Source organism: Pelophylax lessonae (assembly GCF_965119305.1).
Source record: "Pelophylax lessonae genome assembly, chromosome: 2".
NCBI lineage: Eukaryota > Metazoa > Chordata > Amphibia > Anura > Ranidae > Pelophylax > Pelophylax lessonae.
In genome coordinates, this window is record NC_138769.1 from 513,815,500 (window position 1) to 513,839,414 (window position 23,915).

The 23,915-nt window shown below is 38.4% G+C and overlaps 1 protein-coding gene across 1 annotated transcript in view; it reads left to right on the forward strand.

The window, feature by feature from the left end:
* The window catches only part of KLF12 (KLF transcription factor 12), a gene marked incomplete at its 5' end in the record, with an annotated part of 283,835 nt that overhangs the window by 214,710 nt on the left and 45,210 nt on the right, over positions 1-23,915 (forward strand). Inside the window, 2 exon segments of the mRNA XM_082244678.1 lie at positions 14,416-14,953; positions 18,563-18,698. Of these exon segments, the coding sequence (XP_082100804.1) occupies positions 14,416-14,953; positions 18,563-18,698 (674 nt within the window).

Consider the following 23,915-nt stretch of genomic DNA (forward strand, 5'->3'; position numbering starts at 1 on the left):
CATCCAGTATTTGTGACGCTTCAGATTTCCTGGTGTTTGAGTTTCATTTTTGCTAAATTTATACTAAAATTAGTTCAGCCACAAATGGCTACCGGCATTGACATGCACAGTTTCCAACATTTTCTGATTTTTGGAGATAATCTTATGTTCTGGAGCTTTGTCAATTGAAGTTGCTCTCTGTGACTGTCATCACATTAATACAAGCTCCATTCCAAAAAGTTGGGGTGCTGTGTAAAATCGACATAAAAAGAGAGTGCAATGATTTGCAAATCTCAAAAATTCATATTTTATTCACAGAAAAAAATAGAAAACATGAAATGTTTAAATTGAGAAAATGTAGCATTTTAAGAAAAAAATAAGGTCATTTTGAAATTGATGGCAGCAATGCATCTTAAAACATTTTGGAAAGGGCATCAAAATGCTGGCAAAGTACGTGATACTAACAAGGGATAGCTGGAAGAACATTTTGCAACTAATTAGGTTATCCACTTCTGGACCGGAAGAATTTACCCCCTTAAAGACCAGGCAATTTTTTTGCGTTACTTTTACTGACAATTGCACGGTCATGCGACGCTGTACCTAAAAAGAGCAACAAATCTTAAAAAAAATAAAAAAATATTTTTTCTTTCTGCTATATAGCATTCCCATTAAAAAAAAAAAAAAAAAAAATTAATGAAATGGGACAGCATTCCTCTCCCAAATCTCCAGCATCTTGTCCTTTTAGTTCCCAGACCTTTACTGCCGGTTCACACTGATCCGACTTGTCAGGCGACTTGGTCGCCTGACAAGTAGCTTCCAATGCTGTGCAATGGAACCGTTCTAATCAGAGCGACTCAAGTCTCTCCGACTTAGAAAAAGGTTCCTGCACTATTTTTTTGCAAAGTCGGAGTGACTTGCATTGACTTCTATTATGAGAAGTCGTTGCAAGCCGCGCTGAAGTCGCGCTGCACGGGCGACTTTATTAGTCGACCGAAGTCGGGGCGACTTCGAGTCGGATCAGTGTGAACTGACTCTCACAGAGTGTTGTTAACCACTTTACCACCGCTGGATTTTGCTGTCTTACGTCCAGGCCACTTTTTGCGATTCGGCACTGTGCGACTTTAACTGACAATTGCGCGGTCTTGCAACGCCGTACCCAAACTAACTTTACGTCCTTTTTTCCCCACAAACAGAGCTTTCTTTTGGTGGTATTTGATCACCTCTGCGCTTTTTATTTTTTGAGATATTAATAAAAAAATGCGAAAATTTTGAAAAAAATAACAATATTTTTCTACTTTGACAGTTAAAAAATATCCAATATATTCAATTTTTGTCATATATTTAGGCCAAAATTTATTAAGCTACATGTCTTTGACAAAAAAATTGTCAATGAGCATATTTTTAACCGCTTTAAGACCGGAAGATTTTACCCCCTTCCTGACCAGGCCATATTTTGCGATTCGGCACTGCGTTACTTTAACGGACAATTGCGCGGTCGTGCGATGCTGTACCCAAATTATTTGATCACCTGTGCGATTTTTACTTTTTGCGCTATATTCAAAAAAAGAGCGACAATTTTGAAAAAATAACAATATTTTTTATATGAAATTCCCCCCAAAAAAATTAAAAAATCTTAATTTTTTAACTTTTTTTGCCAAGTTGTTTTCTGCTACAAATTTTTGGTAAAAAAAATCGCAATAAGCGTATTTTGATTGGTTTGCGCAAAAGTTATCGCAGCTACTAACTACGGGAAATTTATGTCATTTTTATTTATTTTTTTTAACTAGTAATGGCGGCAATCTGGCAGCGATCTGCGATTTTTTTTTTTGCTGGACTGCGACATTGCGGCGGACAGATCGGACCCTTGACTGACATTTTTTACACTTTTGGGGGTACCAGTGACATTACTACAGTAATCAGTGCTATAAATATGCACTGTTACTGTAAAAATGACACTGGCAGGGAAGGGGTTAATTTTTATTGGTGATCAAGGGGTTAATGTATGCCTGGTGCTTACTGACGTGTGTGGGGGGAGGGGACTGTGTGACACAGGGACAGATCGCAGGTTCAGCTATGCTGAATCCTGCAATCTGACCCTGACTGTCACTTTGGAGATCCGCCCGCTTTGTTTACACAAACGGGCGGATCTCCACACTCGATCCCCGACGATCGGGGAAGAGCGGCGGTGATCACCGCCGCTCCTCCCCTGGCCCGACTCCCGCTGTAACTGAATACAGCGGGAGCGAGCCTCCGGCCGCGTGCACGCGCTGCCCACAAGGGGAGGAGTCCAGCGACTTAGGTCTACGTCGCTGGACGGAATCGAACTACTTTGCCGCAGTAGCACCAATGTGAGCGGTCGGCAAGTGGTTAAAAAAGAGGGGATGCTACCACGTGGTATACATGGTCCTGTCCCAACTTTTCTGAGTTGTTTATCAATTTTAAAATTTATTTTTCTTAAAAAAGAAAATTTTCTCAGTTTTAACAACTGACATTTTCTATTGTCTATTGGTAATAAAATATGGGTTCATGAGATTTGCAAATCATTGAATACTGTTTTTATGTCGATTTTACATAGCGGCCCAACTTTATTGGAATTGGGGTTGTATTAAATCCCAAGACACTGGTGTGAGGCTGACGTGTATTGGGCTGTTTCACATCTCTAGTGCTCATGAAGAGGTGTGGGTAATGGAAAGAGACTTCTATTGCAATTTAAAACCATTCCTCCTCATTAAGTGAGGGTCAAAGGGAGACACCAAAGAAAGAAGATAACAGTATCAGCAAAAAAGTGTTTAAAAATCAAACATGTTATACTTACATGCTCATCTTCTTGGGTTCCCCCGCTGGTGCTCCCCCCCTCCTCTGCCAAGTGCCCACCATAGCAAGCTGCTTGCTATGGGGGAGCTCATACAGGCTTGCTCCTGAGGCAGCTCTGAGTTTCTTTAGACTGGCAGTGATTGACAGTTGTGATTAACAGTAGTTCCCACTGCTGTCTCTTAGCTTATGAGAAGGGAGAGAGCTGAGAGAGTCCCTCCTCTCTTGCACATCACTGGATCGAGACTGGGCATAGGTAAGTATAAAGGGGGGCTGGGGGGAAGCTGCACACAGAAGGTTTTTTACCTTAATGCAGAGAAAGCATTACGGAAAAAACATTCAGTCTTTAGAATCACTTTAAGAATATATTTCTGGCCTCCAGCCCCAAATTGTTTTGCACAATTTTCTTTTGCTGTAGTAAATATTTTGTGATATTCAGCACTCTGCAATCAATCAGTAAGCCCACCAAAGTGAGTTATGTAAACTCTAGCATCCTTAGCATCTTTTTTTGCAGTGTCTTCTCTTTATTGATTTTGCCACTTATGTATTAACTGCATGCACAGCACCATCTAGTGCCTGAAAAGGGAGATACATTTTTTTAAACACAGACTTTGTTTACATTCTTCTCTTCTGAATAGGAGAAAAATAGACATTATTATAAGTTATTTCATTGGTCAAATGACAGGATCAATATGTTTAAGCCCATGTTCACATTGGGCCGATTTGAAATGCGATTTGACATGTTAAATGGCATGTCAGATCGGAGCCTATTGCCGGCAATGATTACCAATTACCGTCCAAATCGGTGCGACGCCGACTTTGCGCACTGATTCCCAAAATTAGTTTCTGCACTGCTTTTGGTGACTTTGGGGTGATTTAATTAGAGATCTGTGCAGGAATCGCACAGATGTCTGTCAATTTGCCGGCAAGTTGGACTGAAAATGACGGTTTGAAATTGTGTTTTCAGCTTCAGTGCGAACTACAAGGTTTTTTTTTTTATACTAAAACTGGAGAGTGCAAAAGTCTGGTGCAGCTGTGCATGGTAGTCAATCAGCCTCTAACTTCAGCTTGTTCAATTAAGCTTTGACAATAAAACCTGGAAGCTGATTGGTTTCTGCACAACTGCACCAGATTTTGCACTCTTCCAATATAGTAAATCATCCCAAGTGTGTTTCAGCTAGGATAAAAAACAAAATGCAAAGGCAAAAAATAGCAACTGATGTACACATATATGGTATCACTACACAAACGTCAGGAAAAGAACTTATTTTGGCATTTTTTTAATTAAAAAAAATAATAATTTTTTTACTATTTTATTTTTATTTATTTTATACTATTTTAACCACTTGCCGACCGCCTCCAGTATATTTACTGCGGCAGTCAACCGCTCCTGGGCAAACCGATGAAGATCTAGGTCGCTCGCCCAGGAGCCTGTAGGGGGCGAGTGGAGGTGCGCTCCCGACCTCGCTCGTTCACGGACAACCACGCGCATGTGACTGGCGGCTCCGATGTCCGCTGGCCACTCGCGATCCCCCTCAGGAGACGGAGAATGACGGACGGCTGATGTAAACACAGCCGTTTGTCATTCTCCCTGATGTAAGTACAGATGCTATGCGATCCTGCTATGTGGGATCGTATGTCTCTGTGGTTACATCAAAAGCCACGCCCCTTGACAGTTAGAATCACGCCCCTAGGGATACATTTAACCCACTGATCACCAATAAAGTTAACCCCTTCCCTGCAAGTGTCAAAAATGTCAGTCAGGGGTCCGATCTGTCCACCGCAATGTCGCAGTCCCGCAAAAAAAATCGCAGATCGCCGCCATTACTAGTTACAAAAAAAAATCAATAAAAATGACATAAATCTTTCCCGTAGTTAGTAAACGCAATAACTTTTGCGCAAACCAATCAAAATACGCTTATTGCGATTTTTTTACCAAAAATATGTAGCATAAAACAAATTGGCCTAAAATTTTAAAAAATTTTGATTTTTACATTTTTTTGGGGGAATTTCATATAAGAAATGTGAAAAATATTGTTATTTTTTCAAAATTGACGCTCTTTTTTTGTTTATAGCAAAAAAAAATAAAAATCGCTTAGGTGATCAAATACCACCGAAAGAAAGCCCTGTTTGTGGGAAAAAAGAACGTCAGTTTTGTTTGGGTACAGCGTCACACAACCGTGCAATTGTCCGTTAAAGTCACACAGTGCCGAATCGCAAAATAGGGCCTGGTCTTTGAGCAGCCAAATCCTCCGGGGCTTAAGTGGTTAACTAAAGCAAAGTTTAGGCAAACTGCTAAATATACAGTAAAATACACATTCTGATCAGGCATTTTATGTGCTTTATACACCTCTAGTAGGGTGACACCACTTTCTGTGATAAACCTAGTACACCCGCCCGCCAGAACACTCCAGTCAGCGCTGTCAGCCATCGGCCGATGGGCAGACCATTTTCCATCATGCCCCTTTTACAGAAGGGTTTTAGACTGGTCACCACCCTGATCACAGCCTGCTGATCGGACAATGATAGAGCTACAGCACACTGATAATTTACCAACTTTGCGATCTCCTAGTGCCACCACCTTACATGTCAGCACGTGTGCACGCAGCAAGGCCTAGGAAATTAAGTGCCTGTGTGCAGCTGTGCAGGGGATAACGAGAGGCTAATAGCAAGACAGAGTAAAGTGATTCAGGCCCATATGCTAGTTAATTAGAAAAATATTGGTGGAAGTTCAGCATATTAATATAGGAATCATACTTATTATTGTCTGTACAATACATTTATGTGATAAAACCAGTCCAAATTATTTGTAAATTCTCTCATTGTAGCTTTGTGCCATATAAGGTAAAGTGTCGTTAGGAAATAAATGTGAAATGTTGTGGCTCCATCTGGTGGAAGTTTTCTAACACTGCAACCAACACACTATTAATTGGAAATTGTGGGGATAGAAATATAAGCACTACCATTGCTGTGTTTTAACTTGGAATTCGGAACTTGGGAGTCGAAATATGCATTCTGGAACTCAGAGTTTGGAACTTGGGATTAGCAACTCGAAATTTGGAAATCGGGACAATGAATGTAGGACTCTGAACTCAGAATGTGGAAATTGGAATTTGGAACTGACAAGTCAAAATTTGGAGCTTGGAACTCAGGAACTTGTAATTTGGTACACAGAATTTGAAAATTGTAATGGTTTTCAAAGGTGCAGGTTCTGGAGGGATTTCCCTGGTTTTATCATTGTGTAAGTCACTGACTGGTATGAGGTATGCCGAAGTGGAGTGAATTTTTTCAGGTTAGTGACTCATTAGCAGTAAAGACAGGCTCAGCATGGCAACCCTGGAGCATGTGCCTTTAAAAACCTAGTCCCCAATTGCAGCTACCATATTTCTGTCCTCACCGATTAATATGATCCCTTGTGTGATTCTAGGATATTTACTGAAAAAGTAGATTATAGCGCAACAAGTAGAATGTGTGTTTGGTTGCAGTGCTGGCCTATATTACCTGGTCTGAAAGGGAAATGGACAATTACTTGAGAAGTAATGAATCTATAGATTTTTAATGTGTTTAACTATTTATATCATAGCAGTTAGCAAGCTAACTGCATTTAAGTTCCAATCTTTATTTACATTACCATTAAAACAGTATGTACTTGAACTATCGCAGTTAAAATGAGTCAAAGCACAATCAATTACATCCCAACCTAAGCATGTAGAAGTACCCACACCTATACGTAAGTTATTTGAATGGTGCCTTATTGCAGTATGTAACCTGCCATGTTAGACAAAGAAGCAAATATGTTAATTGTTTGTGCCTATGGATTCTATGGGTGGGAAAACACTGATAAATAAAATAAAGGGGCATATTTATTAAGCAGTGAATGCAACATTCATAAACAACCACCACAGGTCAATAAAGCACTGTCATTTCAAAGACATCTTCCTAAAAGATTCTCCTGCAGTGAATGTTTGCTGAATGTCACCTTTACTGCTTTATATCTTATTGAGTGTCACCACAGAGTGGCGCAGTGGACACTAACATTTAAATATGTGCCTCATCCTATATCAGACTAGTGTCACAAATTGCATAGGAGAATGGACTTTATGGCACAACACAACCTTACACAAGGCTACAAGAAGTTTAAAAATATATATTTTATTACAATAGGTAATGTAGCCTTGTGTAAGGTTGTGTTGTGCCATTAAAGTCCATTCTCCTACGCAATTTTTTACTTTACTGCTTCATAAGTATGCCTCAAAGTCAACAAGGTTCTTTAAGCATTTTAATATAATTTGCTGCATCCACAAAAAATAGATTTACTCTTTTTAAGTAAAAATCCATTTTGTACACTGAACTATTGTTCCCTCGTTCTCAATTCAATTGTCCCAATTAAAACTTTTGGCTAACAAAACATGTTCTCTGTCCACAAAGCAGCTGACCATATATATATATATATATATATATATATATATATTTTTTTTTTTTAATACAGGTAAACTTTGGACATACAAAAAATCCCTACTCCAAAACCTTTAACAGAAATCCTATTAACAAGACACTGTTAGGAATATTTATTTAATCAATACAAGATGGTGCAGCGCTAAAATATCCATGATAAAACTCCAGCGGCAATATAGTGTACTAAAGATAATATATAGTTGCAACAGAATAAATACTGCGCTTATAGGAGGAGCTGCTAGCACCTGAAATAATAGTACACATTCCAATGGCAATAATCAATACAAGATGGTGCAGTGCTATTTATTTGATAGGAACATTCATGTCATAAATAATTAGGTTTCTGTTTCAGACCAGAGAAAGACAGTATCAGTTCTTTATGCAGTGCGCAAAACACAGTATGTGCAATATATACTTAGAATGTGAACAAAAAGTGATCATAATGAACTACATAATGTAGTTCATAATTAAATGTTTAAATATGACATAAATGATTAAATATGACTTAGTGGAGAGTTATTACATATATCAAGTCACAGAGAATGCTTTAAAAAGAAGAACTCATCAGCCACTGGCTCATTTTTCATTTGTTAGTAATTCAATTGCTTAAATGACAATTACATAATTAAATCGTTCTCCAGCGGCTGTCCGCTCAGTGGGCTGGCAAAGGCTGCATTTTGACCAGAGGGTCTTCTCTATTGTAGTAGTTATTGTATTTAAAGCTAATGTTTTAGCCACAACTAAACTTGTTGAACAAGAGGGTACAAGATAAATGCTTATAACTTTGTTAGCCAGAATTCCCTCCTCTGTGTACCACCCTGATTTAAATTCACTTTGATACTAGGGGAATTTCCCTGCTAAGTACTGCCCAACTGCCATTTACCTGACAAATGGCAGTTGCCCTAGTAGTTAGTAAAGGTGCTATCATTGAACATGGAGGAGACAGGTGAGCAGAAGATGTATCAAAAAATGAGGAATTTGGAACTAAATCACAGAGATTCTCAGGATGTGGTTACTTGCTATCAGGCTAGGTTTTTATTTTTTAAAAATGTACATGGCTTACATGTTTATTTGTAATTTGGTAGACTGATGTTAGTTGAATTGAACTAAATTTAGTCAATACATATTACATAAGTGGTGTAACTATAGCCATAGAAGGCCATGCAGCTATTATGGGGCTTGTGAGTGGGAGGAGGTCCCATTATGGAAGTTGTTAACTCTAGAAGTCAACAGAATTATTATTAGTCACATCACCCCCCCCCTTTCTTTTTATGAAAAGTTTTGAGAATTTGTGTAGCTGTCAGTGTAGAATTTTTGTCCTAAGTGCTTTTACTACAGCCTAGCCACTCTGAAATTAAACATGTATACCTGATATTGTCTTCCTGAAGCTGTAAAAATATCTGTCTTCTCAGCTCAAAATGGCAGTTGAGATTCCTAGTTTTCAAAAATGAGGGAAATAAAGTAATTGTGCACAGGAGCACTAACCATTATGTGATAATATGCATGATCCTAATAGTTATTACTATTGCATTTTCAATATTATTTTTTTGTACTAGATCACCTCTTTTAACACTTGGCAGTGAAAAGGGTGAGAGCACTTGGAATTTAAGGACCTGAGGTCTGAGATACTGGAAAAAGACTAAGGAGCTACTAAGCAGTGGCGGCCTGTCCATTGGGGGTGCAGGGGTGCTGCCCCCCCCCCCATGCCAGAGCCAGAGGCTCTAATAGGCTTCAAAAAAGGGCAGAGCACTGCGGCCTGAGCCCACCCAGTTGTATGGCAATAGCGAATAAATATTCACTATTGTCACACTGATTCTCCTCCCAGCCAATCAGGAAGAGGGTTCTTTCCCGATCGGCCAAAAGGAGAAGCGATCTTAATGGCCACTGACCAGGAAAAGGGAGAAGACACACGGCAGGCAGGTCAGCGATCTAGCACTCCCTGGCTCGGACAGGAGGAGGTAAGGAAGCAGGCCAGCTGGCCATATGGAGGGACCCCCGAATTACCCCAAATTGGTTTGCCCCCCCCCCGAATTACTGAGCACCAGCCGCCACTGCTACTAAGTAGTTAGATGGAAAATGAATGGTAAATAATATCTAAAATCTACAACTTTTTGGATAGAGTAGAGGGTAGTTAAAAGTCCTGCCAGGTTTGTTTTTTTGCCATCTGTGTCCCATTGTGGAGATCTACCTTCAATTTCTATACTCTTTACACAACAGGGAGTGAGAATAAATCTCTGTGAGGAAAATGCCCTCTTAGATAGTTGTCGCTTGAACAAGTGTGTCAATTGGAAAGCTTCTCCTCCATTTCTGTTCAGATGTCAACTTAACATTTTGGATCTTCTTTCACTTTCTGAAACAATGACAATGGTCACCAGGACAAACAGACAAGCAAATCTCTCCCTCAGTCACACGGATCCCAATAAATATATAAAACAAAAAATGGCTTTAGATATACGTTAAAAGTAATTTCTATGCACTGCTGCTCTTCCCAGACAACTTTTATGCACACTGTTCTCGATTAATTTTCTGACAGCTCTCCTGCTAACCATCGGTGATTTAGGCACACTTTGTTACTTTCTGGTAGTTTCATAACTGATAGTGCCAGATTCCATGGAAATAGTCATGGGATGCCCCACCAAACTTTTGCTATGGTGCCCCCTGCAGTTACAACTCTGGATTCTGACAACAAACCACTCTGCTTTAGTGTACTTCACTCCCTGTTTCCTACCCGAATTCTCTCTAATTTTAACTTTCAAAAAAATTTGCTTGATTTTTGTGCTTTTTTAAAATTTTATAAATATGAACATTGCATATGGAATAAGACAGGTGCTATAGTTACTGTTATTAATGTATGTGAGCCTAATTAACCACTTACTGACCGCCCACCTTGTATATACTGCGGCAATGTGGCTCTATTGCGCAAATCAACGTACCTGTTCATAGTTTCGTTCAATAGCCACTAGATGGCGTGATTGCGCCTGCCGGAGACGCGATCATGCTGTGATTGGCTAGCGGGGATGTCAATCAATGGGTCCAGCGGACCCGATGTCCCCCCGCATACCGCAATTGTTCCCAGGAGAGGCAGAACGGCAATCTGCTTGTGTAAACAAGGCAGATCGCCATTCTGTCAGGGATGGACACAATGATCTTGTGTTCCTTCCCAGTAAGCAGTAGCACGGATCTCTGTGTTCATCCAGTGAGTCCATTCCCCACACAATTAGCAAGCACCCCCTAGGGACACACTTAACCCTTTGATCCCCCCCTGATGTTAACCCCTTCCCTGCCAGTGTCATTAGTACAGTGACCATGCAATTTTTTTAGCACTGATCACTGTAATAATGTCACTGGTCACCAAAAAGTGTTAAAAGTGTCAGCTAGATGTCCGATTTGTCCGCCGCAATGTCGCAGTCCCGCTAAAAATCACTGATTGCCGCCATTAAAAACACGAATAAAAATGCTATAAAAATATTGTATCATTTGTAGATGCTATAACTTTTTCACAAACCAATCAATATACACTTATTGGGATTTTTTTTACCAAAAATATGTAGGCCATTTTTATTGTTTTTTTTTTTACTAGTAATGACGGCGATCTGCGATTTTTTGCAGGACTGTGACATTGCGGCGGACAGATCGGACCCCTAACTTGCCATTTTTTGCACTTTTGGGGGGACCAGTGACATTACTACAGTAATCAGTGCTAAACATATGCACTGTTGCTGTAATAATGACACTGGCAGGGAAGGGGTTAACACTGTTGGTTATCAAGGGGTTAAATGTGTGCCTCATGCTTACTATGCTGAATTCTGTGATCTGTCCCTGCCTGTCACAGAGAAGATCCGCCCGCTTTTTTTACACAAGTGGGCAGATTTTCTCACTCTTTCCCCGACGATCGGGGAAGAGAGACGGTGATCGCCATCTCTCCCCCTCCGGCCCAACTCCTGCTGTGTCTAAACAGGCAGGAACCCAGGGCTGCCATTTCGCTGCAGTAGCAGCAACGTCAGCAGTCTTCAAGTGGTTAATAAGCGATCACATATTCTCTGTTTTCAGCTGCATAAGGATCTTAGATAGCCTGGGGAGGAGAAACAGCAGCACACTTAACTTCTGGGGGGTCAGCACAAGTCTAATCATTGGGGGAGAGCAGTCTAAGTTCTCATCACAGCCAGAAAACTGACCATGCTGTGTTCTCATGGCTAGTGTAGTCAGTTTTTATTAGAAAAGAGTATTGGCAGGTATTTCACACAAAGAAAGCAATACAAAGAGCAGGATACTTTTTCATACAATACATGGTACAGCAGGCACATATCAAGAATATGACATTTTGAGTTGACATATTCTTTAATAATTGTTTTGGGAGTATCACTCCATGTTCTCAGGACTACTTGTGAATTCTAGAATGTATGTGTAGCTCAAGGCAGGTCCTGCAGGCTAAAGCATTAGATTGAGATAAAGGGCGAAGGTCTTTTGCAGAGTAAAGACATAATTGAGCACATGCAGAAAGAATGAATAGGAAGATTTGCTAAAAACACTGGGTGAGAAAACAGGATTTTGTATTCAATCTTGGTGCAGACATTGCTAGCAGGTTTTAGCACTACTCAAGAGAAGGGTAAAGTGTCATTAAAGTACCCATAACTATAGGATTGTCATTGTCCAGTTTGCATAACTCAGTGCTTCTTCATAGATCATTTACTTCTAAAATTGTTTAGAGTTTGCATCCTGCAGCATAAGAAACACATCTCTATGGCTTTATAGCAGCCCTGTTCATAATAGTTTAAACTGGTGCCAGATTAATGATGCTTAAAGGAAATAAGAGGATTATGTAGGCTGCCATCGCTGACCTCTCCCTCTGGGGATAATTTCCTGGCTGTTATCATCAATCCGTGGCCTCAGTACTTTCTGAGTAACCAAACTGAAACCATAATAGAGATAAACAGATCTGACTTTTTTCTGACTTTCATTTTATACATGCTTGTTGTGTGGTGGTGGCTAAAAATGATTAAACTCATACACACAGGCAACTAGCATTTTCAGAAGCAAGTCAACAATGGAAGACCCATTTTCCTTTCATAACAGATGTACTTTAACCACTTACCGACTGCCCGCCGCAGTTTTACGAAACAATCTAGCTCTACGTGCACGTGGTGCTGGGGGGCGAGCACTAGGCCGCGGGGATGCCGATGCACGGGGATGGCGGTCGCGATTGCCGCCGGGAACCTGCAATCACTCCCCGCTGAGAGAGAAGAACACTCTCTGAAATGAATAAAGAGCGCCTGTGATCCTTCTATATATGATCACAGGTCTCTGTGGTCATTTCACAAGTCCCTCCCCCATACAGTTAGTAAACACTCCCTTAGGCTCATACCTAACCCTTTGATCACCCCTAGGTTAACCCCTTCCCTGACAGTGTCATTATTACAGTAATAGTGCATATTTTTAGCACTGATTACTGTAGTAATGCACTGGTCCCCCCAAAAGTGTCAAAAATGTCAGTTTAAGGGTCCGATCTGTCCGCCACAATGTCGCAGTCCCCCTACAAATCGCTGATCGCCGTCATTACTAGTAAAAAATAAATAAATAATAATGACATAAATCTTTCCCCTAGTTTGTAGATGCTATAACTTTTGCGCAAACCAATCAAAATACACTTATTGCAATTTTTTTTTTTTCCAACAAATATGTAGCAGAATACAAATTGGCCTAAAAGAATGAAAAATTTAGATTTTACATTTTTTTTTTTTGGGGAATCTTATATAGCAGAATGTGAAAAATATTGTTTTTTATTTTCAGAATTGTCGCTGTTTTTTTGTTTATAGCACAAAAAATAAAAATCAAAGAGGTGATCAAATACCACCAAAAGATAGCTCTATTTGTGGGAAAAAAAGGACATCACTTTTATTTGGGTACAGTGTCACACAATCGCGCAATTCTCAGTTAAAGTAATGCAGTACCGAATCGCAAAATATGGCCTGGTCATTAAGGGGGCAAATCTTTCCAGTCCAGAACTGGTTAAAGGATAAGTGTACTTTAAAGTGTATTTAACCTTTAATAATGGATTTTCTCTTATTTTCTCCCTTCTGGTTTGTTATTTGATGTACTATACATACCCCAAAAAAACCTTCATCTAAATACTTTGGACCTTTGTTGTATGACCAGTGAAGTCCTAAGCCCTAGACACACAGGGGCGTTTGAATTTCTCCCGAATGCATGGATGCATAGGCTAACATAGAGATGCTCTTTTAGGCTTTATCCAGGCATCTAACCAACTCAGGCCTAAAACATAATCATCATTCTATTTTCAATGAAACATATATAATTTTTGTATTATTAAATCACCATGTGTCTGCCTAACTCACAAGGAGAGCACCAAGCACCATTAGGAATATACCTACATATCTAAACATTTAGTGTAAGGACCTCTCATCAGGAGACTACTTCACTTTTACGGGTCCTCTACTCAAGTACAAAAATGATATATGTTTTATTAAAAATAGAATAAAGGATAGTTATGCTTTAGGCATGAATGGGTTATATTCTTTGGTAGGTGAGCTCATCCCCATTATTTGCCTGTCTACATGAGGCCTAATTCTTCCTGGAGCCCCTCTTGCTAAGCTGTATGATGGTTTAACCCAGACCTATAGCTGAAAACATTCCGAGTTTATCTAATCATTAATATTGCTAATAATTTTTGTGTTTCAGCTTTTATAGAAGACACAAATGACTAATATTAGTGTAACTAACATAAATGTTAACCTAAAGGATTGAATAGGACAATAAGGAAATAAAAAAAAGGAATAAATAAACAATACGTTTATGACTCTGAAAGACGGCCTTCTCAGAGAATTTTTGTATAATTACATGGGAAATAAATTAATGCCAATATGATCTTTATCTGACGGACATATTTAATGATCAAATTAGATTTTATTTTGCTTTTTCTTCACAAGCTTTGAAAAAATATTGCATGATTTTAAGCATTCAGTAAACTGGAACATGGGACAAAGTTTGGCTAAGTTCACTTTGTGCAAATCGATATATATATATCATGACAACCATACCAAGTTTTTCTCATTTAGGCAAAAAGCGCTTTTAGAATGGAAAATGTGTATCTCCTTGTAGTTATCATTTACACTATTAATACTTATTAATAATTACTTTTTTTTTCTCCTACAGTCTCCAAAAGTCCACAGCTACCCAGATATGGAAGCTGTACCCCTCATTTTAAACAATGTGAAGGCTGAGCCCCCAGAGGACTTGTTAGCCACAGATCATTTCCAAACACAGACGGAGCCAGTGGACTTGTCAATAAATAAGGCTCGAACCTCACCAAGAGGAGTGTCTTCTTCTCCACTCTCCATTGCAACTTCTGCAGCTTCACCTTCAAATTCTTCATCTTCCTCCAGCTGTCCTGTATCATCTCCAACAGTGATAACTTCGGTACCATCAACAGCATCAGTGCCAACAGTATTAACTCCAGGGCCCCTTGTGGCTTCAGCGTCTGGGGTCGGTGGCCAGCAATTTTTGCACATTATTCACCCCGTCCCACCTTCAAGCCCTATGAATCTTCAGTCTAGTAAACTGAGTCATGTTCACCGTATCCCAGTTGTTGTGCAGTCAGTTCCTGTTGTTTACACCGCTGTGAGATCACCAGGAAGTATGAATTCTACGATAGTGGTACCTTTGTTAGAAGATGGTAGAAGTCATCTTAAAGGTAAGCATTGCAGCAAAAAAAAAAAATATTACTTTTTTGGCATGTTACATATCTGTTGATATAATGCATTGGATGTAAGAGAAAAGGTTTGCTTATATGTTTTCTAATATTCAAAACACAATATAATGTTACGGCCCTAAATATTATGCGTAGAAAATATTCCGTAGAGAGAGATGTGAGGAAATTAGGGATTTTAGCGTGCCAAAAAACAAGAAAAAATACAATCATATACAAAAGCAATAATAAATAAGTTCAACGATGTTTATTATTAACCATTAAAATCTAGAGAATTTTGTTTTCTAAAAGCATGTAGTAAACGTTACCAAGCTTGTTATACAACCAGTAAAGCACTTAAAGGAAGTAACGGGTGACGGGATCAAACATTTTAGAAGAGAATAAGGGACTGCAAAGGACAAAAATCACTGGGTCCAACATTGGGTAGACAATGTTAACAAACAAATCCAGTCTGGTCAATAATGTACAGTTGTGCTTCTATCTGGTTGATTGGAAGGACTTTAAACTAAATTCATCCCATATTGGAAGCTTTTTGGACAAGTGCATTAAGATCAAATGCAGAAGTTTAATCAGGTGACAAGTGTGTTGCCATAGTTTCATTTTTTTCATTTATTAAACAGCAGCCTGTATGTAGTGATACGTACCTTGTAATGGTAGTAGCATTTTTGGTTGGGAGCGACATCTTTCGATCTTCATGTATATTTGAAATGTGCAGTCACATTAAATGTTGATGAAGCTTACAAATTAATGATCACAGTTATGCAAGCACATGCATACTCTAGGGGAATTTAGTTAGAAATTAGCTAATGTGTCTCTACTATGTGGGAGACCGCTAGAAACCTGGAAGGAAGCTACACAAACAAGAGAAGAAAAAACTCAACTTTACCAAACCCAAGACTGCAGTCCCAAAAGGCTAGAATGTCAGACTTTTACAAGCCATTCTTTGTCTCACTGGTTATTCTCCTTCTTTCCGTTTTCCTATCTACTTGATGATCCCCCATCTGTTAGGGAGATGGGAACGCTGTAAAATGCACTCTAAAACAAGAAACTATATCAAGCTATTGACTTAGTCAGAACTTTCTGAGATCCCATTTAGGTTTTTTGCCATTTTTTTTATAACATTTCAACTTAGCGCTCATTAAAATTCAAATAATTACACAGCAGTACTTGATGATTTTACATATTTTAATTTATACACTATCCTCTAAGTGGAATTATATAAAATTATTCTGTAAAACCTGCAACTCTGTAAAATCATACATAAACACACCCCATTAGATTGTAGTAGGTCACTGAATATTTAATGTAAAATGTCTGCTTAGATTATGTCTAACAAGCCCATATTTGCATTTAAGCCAAGCAGAAAGTTAAACACATCTACAAAGAAAAACTACTGTGTATTTTCTTGATCAAGTGTTATCTTTTATTTAATGTACAATAAAATTTGTACATTGGGTTTAGAATGTAACAGTTTATCAAGCTCATTAAATTAGACTGAGTGGCAGTGCAAAAATGTTGTGCAAAGTGGAGTAACCCATAGCAACCAATTAGAAATCATCTCTTAATATGACTTCAGTAAAGAGAAAACTGATTGGTTATTCCAGGTTGTTACACATTGTACATCATCATTTCCCTTTGGTATAAAAAAGGTATTGATCAAACCTGGGTTAGCTCTGGTTAGGTGGTCACAGTCAGCAGAAATTTTAGAAATGGGAGGAGAGCAGTGGGATCTTGGAAGTAGGCAGCCATTACCAGTTTACTGTAGTTACTATGGTGGCAGAGACAGTACACATACAGAGGATTTAATTGTTGGATTATATGAACTCTTCAAATGTTAGTGCTTGACAAACTCTTATACAAGTTCTTAATGATATAGTTGGAAAAGTCTTGACAGTTTATATTTCATACCTGCTTAATAACATACAATAAACAAGTGTTTCATGTAGTTTCTGCAAGGATTTCACCTAAAATACATGGTCCAAATTTGTTTTTCATCATTATGAGTAAAACTTAAAATTATTCGAGTTGTGGGATTCATTGATCTTTTTCTCACAACCTAGCCAGGATATGATACCCATCTCTATTCAGAGTCTGTATCACTCCAACTGTACCAGCTTACAGCCTCTACCAGCCCTGGCTAGATTGTCCTGCCCTCCCTTTGTAGGTCATATGTGGCCCTTATACCATTTCATTGTATCCATTTCAAGTGTTTATTTTTATGAGGATCCAAATTATGATGTAGTTAACTAGGACTGTACATTCATAATTTTTCAGCTGATTAGTTCAGAAAAGTTTTACTTAATGCACAAACTTGTTACATTTTAAAATGTATATTTGTGATTTATCTTAGAATTGGGCTTTTGATCACTAAAATAGTTTGATATGTTGATTATCAGTGCCAGTGGGGGGGAAGAATCGCTCTCCAGAGATTGGCTTCAGTGGGAGGAATAACCCCTACTCCCTGCTTTGGTGTCAGGGAGAGGAGGAATCCCCCTTCTCCCCACCACTGGGGGTCAGTGGAAATTCCCTCTTCCCAGGTTTATATGCTGTGAGGGCTGCAATGACTAAAGAGAGACATTGCCCCTGAACAATCTCTATGTATTTACTCATATTTAGGACTGCTAATTGTATCATGTGATGGTTTTTGAATTATCATGTTTTCTCATACCTTATTTGTTGTAAAATTACTTATGCTATTGTATCAACACATTTTTGTCTACATACTCAATTGAATATATCTTGTGTGTATATATATACAAATATATATATATATATATATATATATTTTTTTTTTTTTATTATTTTCTCCTTTTTTGGGTAGTAAAATATATCCCCTGGGGTAACCAAATAAATGGTGAAACATGTTGTGATTACTACACTGCGACAATTTATTGTAATTAACTCACTCAATGGATATTGAACATGACTTTGTCCCATGTTTTTAATATGTGGTCTTTATTTGTCTTTTAAATGATATATAGATATAAAATTGTTGGATTTTAACATGTTTTGACTGGAGTTACTGGCACCTAAAAAATCCCGGTTCTCATCTGAGAGCGGTTTCCATTGTCCTGTGTTCTATTGATGTGGGATGTGGTACCTTTTAAGATCTTCCCTGATCAATCCAATCCTGTTCTAAAGAGGGAAAATATCACTGTTTAATAAAAGTTCAACTAAATCTTTCAAAAGCAGGACTGCACACTTATTAACATTTTAGTATTTTGAGTATATTCATTCTTGCACAAGCACAGCTATGAGTAATTCTCTTTAAAGTGTTTAAAAAATTAAATGTAACATGAATATCACAGAACAGCTATTTGAACCATTGATAAAACTATTTAGAGAATTATCAGAACCAAATATATTTTAGGAATTTTTTTTATCTGTAATTAAGGTTTTCTACAGATAATTGAATTAATTTCTACTAGCTCACTACAGGGGTTATGCTGTATTTATAAGACAATGAATTTGCAGCAATGCAGCTGTAGTAAATCTAATACGTACTAAATAATCCTAGAGTAATGTAAAGTGACAATTATATATATTTTTTTTACTGTACAGTTTATTTATAATAGATTTTTTTTCTCTCTCCAGCACATATGGATCCCCGGGGACTGTCACCTAGACAGATAAAAAGTGATAGTGATGATGACGACCTGCCAAACGTGACTTTAGATAGTGTCAATGAAACTGGGTCTACAGCTCTTTCCATAGCACGGGCAGTACAAGAGTGAGTATCATATTCTCAAACTGTGACAGCTAAGACAAAGCTCTTTTACTCTATTGACAATTAGAAGCACAAGAAAACAGCAAGTTCCTAGATTTTTAAAATTGATCTGTTTTGCTGGCAAAAAATGTAGCCCTAGGGTTGTCTTTGTTGTTTTCCAGCAATATTAAGTTGGTTGCAAACCCAACCACAAAATTCTTATATAAGCTTTAATATAGAAAAGTGACGGCAGAAAAAACATGTTAATGTCATTTCCAAAGTTGTTTTTAAAGTTGTTTAAATACAAAGGAATATATATATATATATATACTGTATATATATATATATATATATATATATACAGTATATGTATATTTTTTGGTGGGGGGGGGTTCTTCAAAGGGCCTTTCAAGTTAACTTCTAACTCCGTCCATGTGTGACCCTTCTATGTAGAAGCAAGGGAGTCTCACACTCACTAGCGGGGCCCAAAATTACACATTTCACATACAGTACAGTCATCTGCTGGCGACATCTAAGAATGCACAATATAATGGTGCTCCAGTGAGAATGTTCAATTAGCCCAGTGGAGCCTTAAACTTTTAAATTTGTGCTCATTGTTAGTCAATTTCACTCCAGATTGATTATTTAACTTTAGGTGGACATAGGTAGCAAATCTCTAACTCATTTTATTTAACTTGTAGAGGCACTAATTGTGAGATGTTTTTCAGTAGCCTGTGGTTTAAAGCTTTTTAACAAGTTCATGACCAAGGCATCATTCTCACACATTTTCTCATATTTTCATCATAGAAGAGCCATCAGAATCACATGACTGTATCCTCTAGCTTAGTAGTGGCCTGAGGAAATTAAGTTAACATGTTGGGTGGCCATCCAAAACTGATATGCTGGGTGGATTCCGCCTTTAGGTTACATTTACTCCTCTACATATATCATGTAATGCGATATACCATTAATCCCCATGGATGGTGCATTTCATTGGAAACTGCAGAAAACATGCACCTCAAGAGGTGGTTCTGGCCAGCTCAGTAAATTTGTTTTAAGTAATTTATAGGATTGTATAATTTTATTTATTGTCTTCTATTGGTTGAACTGGATGGACTTTTTCAGCCAGACTATGTAACAAGTAGGATTGTTTAACACCGTGATTCTCAACCTTTTTTCAGTCAAGGCTTCCTTTAAAATTATGAGTAATCTCAAGGCACTCTCCAAACTTATGGACTGTCTTGGGGCGCCCCATTCTAAAATGTAAAAACTATTCTAATAGTTTTACATAATTCAGCAACATCCACACATGTAGGACACCCAATGTTAGAGGTGATTTATTCTTCTAAAGCAAAAACACCTTTGCAAACTGGTAGTGGCTAGTACTCCAATGTTTCTCTTCTCCCTCAGTTTTTCTCCATCACTTAGCTAATGAGACCCCAAAGCTCGTGGAGAGAGGCAAAGGAGGGTCAAACAAGGATGATATGCAGGCAAATGACATCCTCATCAACTGATAATGTCATTGGTCATTAGGAATTTGGCAGCTAGAAGGCTACAATGCTGTGGCTTTGTGTAACTAAATGGCATGTTTTATTCACCCACTGGCCTGTATATAATTTTGGGGCAATTTGTATGCATTTTGCCAAGGCACCCCTAAAGAAACCTCAAGGCACCCTGGATGAAAACGGCTTTTTAACCCCACATGCTCAAATGTGAATGTAGCCTGAAGGAGTTTGCAGATTTATATGTGACTTTCATTTGACATTTTGTTAAAATTTTTCTATGTTTGTTTCATATTTAGTTTGTTATTCAGTTGACTATTTGCATTCTACTTTTACTGCGACTAATGTTAAGACAAATAGGATGCAACACAAATTCCAGCTTTAGATCACATTAGGTACTCTGTAATTCAATCTCATGGCTAGATGATAAATGCTGAATAATTAGCAGCTGAGCACAACAGTATCAGAGATAAATGAATCACTATTTATACTGAATTATTTCTTTAGAATATGGATAGAATTTAAAATTGACATGTACAGGTGTGGGCAACATTATATTCAATTGTTGGTTGAGAAAAACATTGCTACATTAAATAATTTAGTATCTGTTTTCTTTGGTTAAGAATTTTCTGTTTAAAGAGCTTTTAACACTAAATCTGAACATGGGCTATATACTTTAATATAACCATAATGGTTCATATGTTTTTGAAAAGCTGTTTTTAAACAGTTTTTCCACTATTATATTATATTTTTTAAAAAATACACTCATAAAAATTCCATAGGAACATTATAATAGAATTAGAAAACGTTCAATCTTACCCACTGACAGTGATCAGCTCCTTCAACAAACAGTACAAAGGACAGCTTACCAAATAATAAGATCTACAAAATACACTGTTGGGTTAGGCTTATGTAAAGTGATAACCAGGTGAGCCATCAGATTTAGGCTCATAAGCAGGTGTTCCTTCCTCATGTAGGACTAAGTTCAGTTCAGTGGTGCCAATCAAAGTGTAAATGTGAGGACATAAACAGACCTCCCATAGTGTAACCCATAAACCATTTATTGTCATATAAATATAAATATCTAAAAAAAACATATGCGTTCTAGAGGTTCGGCATCCCGTTCAGTGTCCTATGTCATTCCTTCTTGCTCCGCCCAATGTGTTTTGGCCAGTGGATGGTGGTCAGTCGCCCCTTGATGATTAATTCCTCAGTCTATTATGGAGTAGCTATAGAGCTTTTATGAACTGTATACATCATCACTTTTGTATTTTTAGAATGTATAATGATAGGGGAAGAAATTACAAAAAACAGCCCTTCAAAAATGTATAAACCATCACGATTAGTTTATACAGCCTTTGCTCAGATTTAACTTCAATAGCATTTTATAGAGCATATGTGTATACTATTCTAAATTGGGCTGCTTGGTGATTTTCAGTTGGTTAAGAAAGCATGGGTTTTAGTTGTATTATATTACTGACTTATTAACCAATCTATTCTACAAATAAACATTTGTGAAAGGGATAGCACAGCAGATAAAAAGAAACTTGCATTTAGCCATTTTAAAGTAGAACTTTAGTCAGAAAATGAAGCCCTGCTAGATCACTTCAGGCTGGCCCCTTTTGCAGATATAGCTACGTAAAACATTAAAAATAATTGCATATAATATTTAAAAACCAGTAAAACACTGGCTCACCCTGCTGTGCACATGATCGGTTGCTCTCTATTATCAGAGCTTTGCCTAAAATAAGAGCCACTAGAGGCTGATCTGGTAACAACTTTAAGATTCATGGTTGCTGAAGGGGGAAGAAAGCAACAGGAATGACACACACTATGTGAGGGAACACAGATTGGGGAGGGAGAAAAGAAAAGCAAGCAAAGTGACAGGACAAGCTCTGCTGCCAGGGAGACATAAATGAGTTAAACTTACAATGATAGTGTCTTATCTACCTGATAACCCCCCCCCCCCTCTTTCCTCCTGTTGGCAGCCTGTGGACTTCAGCATTGTATTCTTTCTGTCAGCCTTCCTCTCTAGCTGAGACAAGACATACAATAAAGGCTGGAAACGTACATATTTTATTTTAAGAAGGTGACATATCATTTTTAAAAACCATGGGAGGGGTTCCAAAAAGGAAGTGAAAGCTCTATGCTTCAACAAAATGCCTTCAGCAAGAAGTAACAGAAACAATGCTGGAGGCACACACTTGGTAGCGTAAATTTGTATGTGCAATGTATGTTCTTTTGTTAAAAAGTGCGAGATCCTAAAAAAATAAACATAAATATGGGCAGTCTCCGAGTTGCGAACGACTCCTACTTACGAACGGGGGCCGCGTGACGTCATTGCCTGCTTCTTCCTCTCGCTCCTGTGCCAGAGACACAACGCACTCTGCAGTACTACATGTACTGTATGCCTCACATACAGGACTGCCCAGAAGCATCTCACTCACATCCCACTACTGTCTGGAACCTGTGGAACTGGTGAGATTACAGTGCTACTCTGTGCCCACTACCTGTACCACTGTATTGGGAGCATGCCCTGTACTTGTACTTCTATGATTCTGTAGCAGGACTGTGTTGCAGTACAGTATTCTCCCTGTGACCCAGCATGAGCTCATGTGTACCTCTCATTCAATTGTGTGTGCTTCGAAACCATTTTTATTGTTATACTGAAGTTGGTCAGTACTGTATGAGGTTTGTACTGCTGTCTATATCCTCATGATTTTTTTGGCTGGAGTTACACTTAAAAATGTACATGTTGCGACTTACAAACAAATTCAACTTAAGAACAAACCTACAGTCCCTATTGTGTTCGTAACCCGGGGACCGCCTGTACTCTTTTAGATGCACCAGATTTACACCCGAGAACTGCTCAGATCTTGGGCCACTCTGAGCACAGTCACTGCTCTGTGCTCTGCCCTCCAGTGCTCACCGGAGGGAGGGACTGTGGAGGGGGTGGGAGTGGAAAGCTGAGAGGCTGAGCCGGCTGTTGGTCAGGCTTCACTGTTGGGATCCCTTCAGAGCCTGGGCTGGCTGTGTGGCATCAGCTGACAGCAGACGTTAGCTCATTAATGCCTGAATCTGGGTAACAGATGCCTCCCTTTTGTCACCAGAGGAACAGCACAAATGACTGGCTCCTTGTGCTGCTTCTCTATCTCACATTCTGAGTTCTGCTGTACAGGGGATTGCAAGATATATACTGCTTGCATTAGAAATACATTTATTAATAAATTAGTGAATGCAGAGCTACATTCATCAGTGTCTTTTTCTTTTTATTTGTCTGGAGTTTATATTTCATTTTTTACCAAAAACAAATGAATATGACATACATTATGCCTTGTCCACACCGACACATGGCAGAGAAGGGACCTAGAAGCTTTGCTTAGCTACTGTAGAAAAACATAAGGTCACCAACTGGACTGTGGTGACTGGCAGGGTATTGGAAGGAATACAGTGCCTTGAAAACGTATTCATACCCCTTGAAATTTTCCACGTTTTGTCATGTTACAACTAAAAATGTAAAGGTATTTTATTGAGATTTTATGTGGTAGACCAACACAAAGTGGCACATAATTGTGATGTAGAAGGAAAATGATAAATGGTTTTCAAAATGTTGTCAATACTTTGTAGAACCCCCTTTAGCTGCAATTACAGCTGCAAGTCTTTTTGGGGATGTCTCTACCAGCTTTGCGCATCTAGAGAGTGAAATTTTTGCCCATACTTCTTTGCAAAATAGCTCAAG